Raw genomic sequence first — 10,009 nt, 5'->3', positions numbered from 1 at the left:
CTGAACTGTAAGGTGTTTAATTAAAGGTTGATAAACATATGCAAATATTAAGACTTATGCCGTTATTATTTTGTGTGCACAGCTGTTGTCAGTAGTTCACTGTGTCCAATAACCTTTAATATATCTAAATGTATTTTCAATTAAAGAAGCTGACAGTTTTGTATTTCTTGCATGATCATTGCTGTGCTATTTCTCTGTGTGTTGCATTAAGAAATGAACTGAAGCAGCTGCCGTATGAATGTTGTCATTTCCTATTGGAGAAAACAATTACAAGCACAAAGGTGCATAGAAAAAAAAAAAAGCAAAAATCATATTGTAATGTGAAATAATATTTATTTTTAGAAGACATGTTTATTATATATTTTTTATATTCATAGATTTTCTATGGTTGCTTTGTCATATAATTTCCTTTATCTACACAGTTTTTGCTATTTTGTTAAATATTGTCATTAATGAAAACTTGTCTGTTGGACTTTAAGGTAAAGATTTAAACCATATGAATCTCAGTTTATGTTGTGCACATTGTGTCTCATCATAACAATGGTAAGGCTCAAACGCTTTGCGGGCTTGATCAAAGTCAGCCCAGATTGGATGAACTGAAACCAACAGCATCATTTCCATCGGATGCAGCAAAGCTACTGGCAGCACCAAGTCAAAATATAGTTTATCCTCAACTGACAGCCTGTCCTTAGTCAAAATATAGCAACCCCCCCTTTAATTTCCTGTCGATAAGGTCCACAGTCACCCAGCATCCTTTCATGTCTTCTTCTGTCCTTCATTAGCGCTGACATATACAATGGCTGGGTAGGTAAGACAAGATGGTGAATATAGATGGTGGTCAGACAGTTTCCACTGTTCTCAAGTATCAAGACTAATAGAGTGCAACAGTGCCCTCCCAATATTTCAGCAGCCTTGGTTCCAAAAGTATTTCTTCCATTCATTTTTCATACAGGGATTTTTAAAACGTTTTTGTTAAAGAGTTAAACCAACCAGCTAAGAAGTGAATCATGACATTACAAACTAAAATAAAAAAAAACATTTGAAAAAGGCAAAGCTACAAGACTGTATACTTAATTTTAACGAGAAAAAGAACTACAATCCCAATGGCATAAATTTACTTCCGGAACCCTGACTGTTGCACTCTACAGAGAATCAGCATTGCTGAGGTAAAGCAGGAGACTGCTGCAATACAGACGCTCCATGTTTTGTTAAAGAAAAGCTTTCAAGAGGTCAAAGGTCAAACACTGTTCACTTAAAACACATGAATGTTATTTACTGTTTCAGTCTTGTATGTAATTTAACTCTCAACTTCATTATATTTGTCAAAAAAGAAGAAAAATCTTTGTGTTCCATCGCTGCTCGGCAGCTATTAAGCATTCCTGGGTAGCATACTTGGTACAGTCCAGACATAATGATGGTGGCCAGTCTTCTGATTAGCTGTTGTCTTTGGCACATTTCACACATTAATTGTTGGGTGGCCCCAGTTTTTCCAAAAAGAACACTCTATAGCATTGTTTCATATGTGTGCCTTCTCAGTACGCAGCATTGACATTAACAGACACACATTTGCACTGCTTGATCCGCTGCACTTTTCGTTGTCGGTACGGTGGCTGTAGCCCAGGACAGTGAAGCCGTACAGTGACCGTGGTTATCCGGCTTGGCCGGCAGAATGCACAAGACTGGAATGAAGTGTTGTCTGGCGTGGACGCTATTTTTCGACTTCGATGTGAGGTTTGAGACGTCAGGTGGCGTGGGATGTAGAAGGAGTTACACTGGCCGTAGCAGAACCTGTTGATGACCGTTCGGCTCAGACAGCCCTCCAGACTCACCGTTTGACGTAATGGCTGTGTTTTGCACCAGTCGCTCTTCAGGTACTTCCTCTCGGTGACCACCAGGGCCTCGTGACTCGACGACAGCATTTCGTGTTTGCCTTTCTGTCGTCGTGCAGATGTATGCTGGGGCAATGACACAAGTGTGTGGGTTGGTGATGATAAATCATTGCCTTTTAGCTTGTAAGGGGAGGGGATGGAACCTTGGGGGCGTGGCCTCTTGGTCTCTGTGGATACAAAAAGGGTCCATGCCAAAATGGCGGGTATTGCCAGCTTCCAGAACATCCTGAGAAAAGATTCAAAATAGGGAGAAACTTTAATGCTTCTGTTAGGGATTTGAATGTATACATTGTCAAATGAATAGTTTGTCATCATACTGAACTATGTCCAATTTGTAAACTTTGCATTTCACTTTTTCACTTTTTAAAACTTTTTCATTCACTATAACCAGCATTTACTCAGACAAAAAGAAATCAGGCAAGACTGGTTAATTTGCATGATTTTCATTCACTTACCACATGAAGCATAGATGAAAAACTAGTAGCTACTAACCAGATTTTTTACTATTAAAAAAAAAAAAAAAAAACTTACCAAATTTAAAAACAAACTACGATGGCCTAGAGAGCTCAACGCGCTGCAACTTAAGAAAACACATGCAAATAGAAAAAGCACCAGCAAATTAAGAAAACATCTGCATCAGTTTGACTAACAGTTACACATGTGGTGCAAATACTCACAAAACAACCAAATACAGAAACACGTTTTAAGTAACATTTAACTGACCAAAATTAACTAGTACATAAGAGCCAGTGCTAATTCCTGGAAAATGGGATTCTCCTGCCCAGATTCAACGACGTTTCACACTAAAAAGAACCGAGTCATAAGATTCGTTCACTCGTTCTGGAGGCATACTACACTGTTCACGCTGTATGTTTTTGATTCACTAAAATTATCCCACTCTAGATTCATTCGTTAGGAATCAGCTCGTCGGCGGCTATAGCCTCGTGGGGAGCGTGCGGCGCACTGACATGTATCGCCATTTCGCATCGGGCGGGCGTCCCGAGTTCGAGTCACGGCTTACAGACCTTTCCAGATCCCGTCCCCGACTTTCTCTTTCATTTCACTTGCTGTCCTATCTAAATAAAGGCATAAAACGCCAAAAAACAAAGGAAACTGGTCACATGTGTCATTCCCATGGATATCAGCCTAGGCAAAACGTGCAAGCACTGTTTACAGATGGTCATTTGTAAAGCATGGAAACAAACAGTCTTGCATACTCATTACTTGTAATTTAGCCTTGCAAAACGTGATGGTATCAGAAGTTATTCCAAGGTACAGCAAATGATTATTATGAGGTATTAGGTACATATCCACAGTTTATCATGACATAGGCCAATCTATACAACCATGGCGATAACATGGTACTTTGTGGAATTTGAGGTTGAATAGACCGGCGACTGCAGTTTTACAGCAGTTTGTCTATTCTTAAAAAGCAGCAGTTCTTATGTAATGCTGATAAAGTTAAACCCTGTCTTTGGTCTGCTCTCTCAATCTTGTTTATCATGGCGCCCTCTGTCAGTTTTGCTTTAGATAATAGATAACCTCGGACATTTCTGATTTTCTACAACCACTGGCATTGTCTGTTTTCATTCATGTTCTCTCTCCTCTCATGGCCAACAACCTCTTTCATCTTGTCTGGAAATAAGGCACAGTTGTATTTCATGTATTTAAAAGACATAGACTTTTAATAGAATTGTTTTTATGTCCCTGTGGCTTTTTTTTAACGGATATGGATGTTTTTCAGGACAGACCAACCAGAAGAGCTCACAGAAAGCCTGGGGCTAAACAACACAAGAAAGTCACATAAAGAACTATTAAATTATTTTACACATGATAAAAAAGAAAAGTTGAGCAACATTCAAGTCAAGAAAACATTAAACTTTCTCTAAAATGTAGAAACCATACATGCACACAAATAACAATCCTGATCAGTAAGGTTCATGTTTAGACATTTAATTTTTTCAAAAAGAGGTACCTTTTGATTTCATTTAAGGAATTGTTCATCCAAAAATTAAAATTTATAATTTGCTCACTTTCACGTCATTCCAAATCTGTATGACTTTCTGAACTAAAGCTTTCAAGCTTGAAAAATGATTCAAAGCACCACATTCAAACTCTTCTGAAGCCATGAACATGGCTTTGTGTGAGAAGCAGATTCAACTTTAAGGTGTTTTTCACTGAAAATCATTGTATATTCATAAGAGTTCTGATTCATGAATAAATTGTTCCTGAGTCAAATCTTTTTAGTGAATCATTAATATGGTTTGCAAAACCCATCTGAGTGATTCATTCACAAATTAAACTGATCTGATTCTCCAGCTCAATTTACTGACACGGTAATTGCAGCTCACTGGAGTTTGATTTATTTTTGAAATTTTTTTTTTAATATATAATTTCAATATAAATCCATTTCTCACATTAAGCTATTGTATGACTTCAGAAGAGATCAAATACAGTATAACACACAAGTCATACAGAACCTTTTTATGATACTTTATGGTGCTTTTGCTCCTTTTTGAAGCTTGAAAGCTTCAGCACAGATTCTTTGTGGAAACTGAATTGAAAAGAGTGACCAGTACAGTCTTCAGAAATTCTTTTTTGAAACACCACAGAGATGAGTAAAAAAAATAAAAATAATAATAATTATATACATGTAGAGGTTAACTGTCCCTTCAAGCTCTATAAATCTGGGTTACTGGGGAGAATCGGCTACGTCTGAGGCTACAGCTAACTGTGACTCACATGGTGGCAGAAGGTAATGGATTAATCATCCGTATCTCCCTCCGTCAGTGTCGCCGGCAGCCATTAATGCTGTTTACTTTTACACCAGTCCCAGAATGCTCATGCAAATAAACAGGGCCGCCCATCAAAAGGGAATGCTACTGAAGCCATGAGGTTACGAGGAAGTGGCCTTTATGTCTCTGGTGAGGCAGGGTTAAATAATGAGGGCTTTGCTTATGGCGGTGGTGAGATATGCAGGGGACAAGTAAACAGTGGGGAGAGCACCATGTGAACATTATTAGATCAGGATGTGGAAAGTTTAGCAATTTTGGGTTTCTCTCATTTAGATGACCACAGGCTGACTAAGGCTTGGTTTACTGGTAGCTCAAGATTATGTGTGAAAAAACAGGGAATGTGATAGTGACTCAGAGGACTGTGACATACATACACAAACACACCACCAAGCTCACTTGTCTATACCTGAAACACATTTCAGATTGTGAAAGTGAATCACACACACACACACACACACACAGGGGCTATAAATCTCCCCTGAGAAAAATTGTGATTTGGAGATAATGACAGTGTCTAGTTGGAACATATGCAAGAAAATAAACACAAACCTTCTATCTCTCTCCCATCTGTCTGTGCATGTGAGAAAGTCAAAGACAGATAATCCACACTGTAAGAAATAGTGTGAATTTACAGCATAAACTTGACTGCAGTTTCTGCACTTCACTGCCATTTTTATACTAGTGTTTTTACACTTTATTATATTTGAACTGTATACTGTGACTTCACAGTGATATAGCAGAATTGTGCTTGTAGTTCTTGTTTATTTATATATAATATAAATAAATACTTTTACTTGTTGATTCATTATACCAAAAACATCAACTAACACTAATGAATTGTACTTTTTTGTAAAGTTTTTATGGTTTACATCTTATACCAAAATTGTACCATTCATCTCAATCGTTCATCAAATTTTATATTTTAGCAGATGAGCTATAGACTTAAGAGCAGTGTTGGGCAAGTTACTTCACCATGCATTCTTATCCTTTTCTCCGATGAACTGAAAATAACAGGAGTGTGTCCATCTCACAAATGTAGAATCCGTCTCTGCAGTCATCTCAACCATTTAATTCCAGCATCAGGAAATAGACAAACTATTTTACCCGCGGGATTTTTTTCTCTGGTGCTGTTTTGCGGTGTTGGTAAATTCACCACTTAATTTTTTGTTAAAATATGTTGTTGTAACGTGCGTTACTGAGATTGTAACGAGTAATAACATTACCCAACTTTGATTAGTAATGCGTTATATTACTGCGTTACAGCAAAAAGTAATATACTACTGTAATATTATTACTTTTGTAATGCGTTACTCCCAACACTGCTTAAGAGTCAATCACATCAATCAGCACAAAGAAAATTAGTTAATAGTAAATAAGGTCCCAGAAAAAAAATAAAAATAATAAACAATACTGTGCTATAATATCTTTTTACAGTATTTTGTAACAGAAAATGGCCTAACCATTCATCCATCCATTCTCCAAATCCTCTGTAGGGTTTCAGAAGAGCTGAAGCGGGGAGAACATGCAAACTCCACACAGAATGGCCTCCTGGCTCAGATGGAACTCAAACCTGGGACCTTCTGGGCGACGTACCCACTAAGCCATGCCGCCAAATGGACTAGTCATGCTATTAAATCTGCTTTAAAAAAATAATAAAAAATCCTGGCAATATTTCACATTGCATTGTTGCTAATGGATTAAGATTGCCATAATGTGCATGACAAAAGAAAAGGAAAAAATATAAATTGATTCATAAGATACATTAAGCTCCTTTCTAATTTCCAGGATTATTTGTGTTTTACCCTAAAATATTTTATATATTTTTTTATTTTTTATATATATTTTATATATATATATATATATTTTTTTTTTTAAATATATATTTCACATCGAAACTTTGTTGCAAATCCTGTTCCCACAGAGCACAGCTGCTAAAACGGTTTAAGCCAAATGACTGATGTAAGAGAATCCGTGTAGCATAAAAACAACCAAACCACAAGTACCAGCATTTCTCATTGAGCAGAAGCCAGCATGCGATACCAGCATTTGACCAACCACTTTCAAAACCCACAGCGAGCCTTCCCTCACACTTCCACAACATCTCCAACCCAAAACAACAGTCACACGAATCCACATGTCAAACCCTGAAGCTCTCTCTCTATCTCACACTTATACACATTAAAACACACAAACATCATCGCACGCTGGCACCACAAAATTATGAATTTGACAGGAGTTATCATCACAGCAGTTATGTGCCTCCCTCTGCCACAAGACAATCTCTTTACAGAATATACACACACACACACTTACACACACACACACATGAGCTGACCTTCTGCTATTGGTTGGTCAAATGGAAAAATGTTTTGATTGCATCTAGCTGTTCACACTTTTGGGGGAATTAACCTACACTTGGCTTACTTTAGTTGTCTCTGCATGTTACGCTGGGATAGAAAAAGTATTGTAATGAAACTTGAAAAAACAACAACTTGAAATTAGCATTACATCTCTGATAGAAGATACACAAATTGAAAGGGGAAATAAGCATATATAACAATAAATATAAAAATATAGCCCTAATAAGTTAATGTAGCCTAATAATAATAATAATAATAATATACAAATATTAAATTAAATGTTTAATGTTAATAAAAATGTTTTATCCATTTACGCAGGTTTGTTTAGGCATTAAACTCGTGGCCACGAGAAAAATAGGCCTATGTCGTTCCCTCAACATAAGAAGTCGTGGCCACGAGAAATGGATGTCGTTCCCTCAACATAGCATCTCGAGGCCACGACATAAGGATGTCCTTACCTCGACAAAACGATCTCGTGGTCACGGCATAATATCACGTTTCCACAAGTTAATATGACGTTCCCATGAATTAATATCTCGTGGCCACAACATATTATCACGTTCCCACGAGTTATTATGTCGTGGCCACGACAAAACTAAGTGAACCGACCATGTCACCTCCCGGGCACCGTACTATATAGAAAATATTGAAAAGATTATGATAATGAGAGGTTTCGCCCACAAGTTGCCAGATGCATTCCTGAGTAAACACCAAGAAATGGCGGCAGGAATTAAACTCCACCACAGAACAAGCTGTCAAATGTTGCTTTTAATATTATGTCCACTTCCAGTTGTTTTTAAAACATCTATATACTGTCACCCCAGAAATATTTACAGATGGGGGAAATTAGAGAGAGAGAGAGAGAAAGAAAGAAAGAAAGAAAGAAAGAAAGAAAGAAAGAAAGAAAGTGGCCATCAACAAAGATCTAAAATGCATTTAGGATAAGTAAGATTGTACAAAGAGGTTTCCAAACTCCAGATTAATCTAGATTAGATTTCAGCTAAAGCACAGGCTAAGCATACAGTATGAAGTGCTTCCATGGTGTGATTTTTCACCATGTGGTATATGGGTATCTTTATCAGTAAGAGTTCACGGAATATCTGTGGTTTAGGACTGTTGGGTCAGACTCATGTTACAATACATAGCTGAGGTTTGAAGTGTGGTTGAACAGTTCAACCATATCAGTGACTAAATTCTCCGATGGCTGTCTTCACATAATGCTTTGAGTCTGACTTCAGCTCCATCAAATACACACACAACACACAGTCAAGTGTACCTTACTCAAGTATTTCCCATTCACATCCACTGCTGTTAATGTAGGATAATTACAGTTATAACAAATGAATCCTAACCTAATCTTATTATAATAGCATAAACCTTCCATAACATTAACCCTAACCAAACCCTACCCTAATCATAATTATAACTATACTCTAGCCCTCAATCATAGACACACACATTGCCATCATTCTCAATAGTACTGGTTTATGAAGGAGTGGTGGGGAATTAGAAGGTCACTGGGAAACTCAAAGGCTGTCAGGCTCAAATCCGCTCGGGTTAATGCGCTCTGAGGGGCAGTCACCACTTTGAACTGAGTTGCGGCTGATCCTTTTCTATGCCCTTCTTTATAATGCCAATCATGCATTTCAGTCGCAAACACACACGCATGAGCAGGACTGAAGCCAATACTGTCACACAACCTAACATGTTCTCTCATGCACATGTCCCTATCATCAAACATTCACTGTCAGACTCACTCTCTCCATCCCTGCTCCTAATAGCGGTTATCCATGATAAACAGTATAGGTTTCATTCCATTATGTTTAGATTATGAAGAATTACTTAAAAAACACAAAATAATAACTTCAGTAGATGGCTTTGAGAAGGAAATGGTTCTAAAAAGACCAGGGATCTTTGGCTTGTTACAGTAGCAGAACCCTCTTAAGTGCTAATTAGAAAAAAATGGTTTTTAATGTTCTATGAAGAACTAAACAACCATTCCAGCATAAAAAAATGTCTTTACTCTTAAAAATAAAGGTTCTTCACTGGCATCTATGGAACCTTAAACATTAATGGAAACTTTCCATTGCATAAAATGTTCTTATAATAGAAAACAGTTTTTCAGATTATTAAAATGTTCTTTACACTAAGAAAAATAATGCCTTTTTTAATTAACTGTTCACTGAAAGATCCTTTAGTGAACCAAAAGTCTTATATGGCATCGCTGCAAAAAAACCATTTGGAACCTTTATTTTTAAGAGTGTAGATAGATACTAGATTCTAAATAGAACTAATACAATCAGTAAATAATCTTCCTTTACCTGTAGATCTGGAGTCCCAAGGCACGTTTTATTGCTGTGATTCCTTAAGAGGTCACTCAGAGGTCAAAGGTCGAGCAGCAGGTCAGAGATCGGCCAAGCTTCAGAGCTCCAAATGTAGAAAAGCAGCGTGGATATCCATCAGAAGTACAGAACCTTTCTCAAAGCTCTTCTGAAGATTGTGCCGTGTGCGTCTCCTCCAACCTTTCTTGTTTGAGTCCAGCTCTGCAGAGGCCAAACTGAAGCAGTCACACTTTATGGTTCATAGTTCCCCAGTTTCACTCATTTATGTGGCATCCAGCTCGCATTCTGTTTCACTGAGTTCTTCCCGGTGAGTCTTTGAATCATCTTCTCTCTGATTTACTGTCACATCCCAGTGGCTCTCCAAAGAGAAGTGTGTGAGTGTGAAGAGAGCAGAAGGAAAATCATCAGTTGCATACAAGTTACAAAAAGATTCATCTACACCTCTCTCTCTCTCTCTCTCTCTCTCTTTCCCTCCCTCTCTTGTCATTTGTGTGTTCGGCGCCCAGATTAAAGAGCAGGGTGATGCTCTTGGCCGGCAGCGGTTGCTATGGAAATGGGGTTGCCGTCGCTATGATAGGCCATTCATGTTTGATTAATTGGTTTTTCAATGCTTCTTGGTTTGT

The 10,009-nt window shown here is 37.7% G+C and overlaps 1 protein-coding gene across 1 annotated transcript; it reads right to left on the bottom strand.

Annotated features, from left to right (window-relative positions):
- Positions 1 to 1,272: 1,272 nt before the first annotated feature.
- On the bottom strand, positions 1,273 to 9,809 carry LOC107717066 (gremlin-2-like). The gene is made up of 2 exons (XM_016523708.1): positions 9,366 to 9,809; positions 1,273 to 2,115 (listed from the first exon to the last, which is right to left on the bottom strand). Exon 2 carries the CDS (start codon positions 2,112 to 2,114, stop codon positions 1,533 to 1,535), a length of 582 nt encoding a protein of 193 aa, XP_016379194.1. The 5' UTR covers position 2,115; positions 9,366 to 9,809; the 3' UTR covers positions 1,273 to 1,532.
- Positions 9,810 to 10,009: the final 200 nt, after the last annotated feature.

The sequence above is a fragment of the Sinocyclocheilus rhinocerous genome, unplaced genomic scaffold, assembly GCF_001515625.1.
Source record: "Sinocyclocheilus rhinocerous isolate Xijiao unplaced genomic scaffold, SAMN03320098_v1.1 scaffold119, whole genome shotgun sequence".
In the NCBI taxonomy this organism is placed as follows: Eukaryota; Metazoa; Chordata; class Actinopteri; order Cypriniformes; family Cyprinidae; genus Sinocyclocheilus; species Sinocyclocheilus rhinocerous.
This window is presented reverse-complemented; position numbering and strand designations above follow the sequence as displayed.

Coding starts and splice junctions, on each gene's coding strand:
- LOC107717066 (XM_016523708.1), bottom strand. CDS start 2,114: ATGTTCTGGAAGCTGGCAATACCCGCCATTTTGGCATGGACCCTTTTT.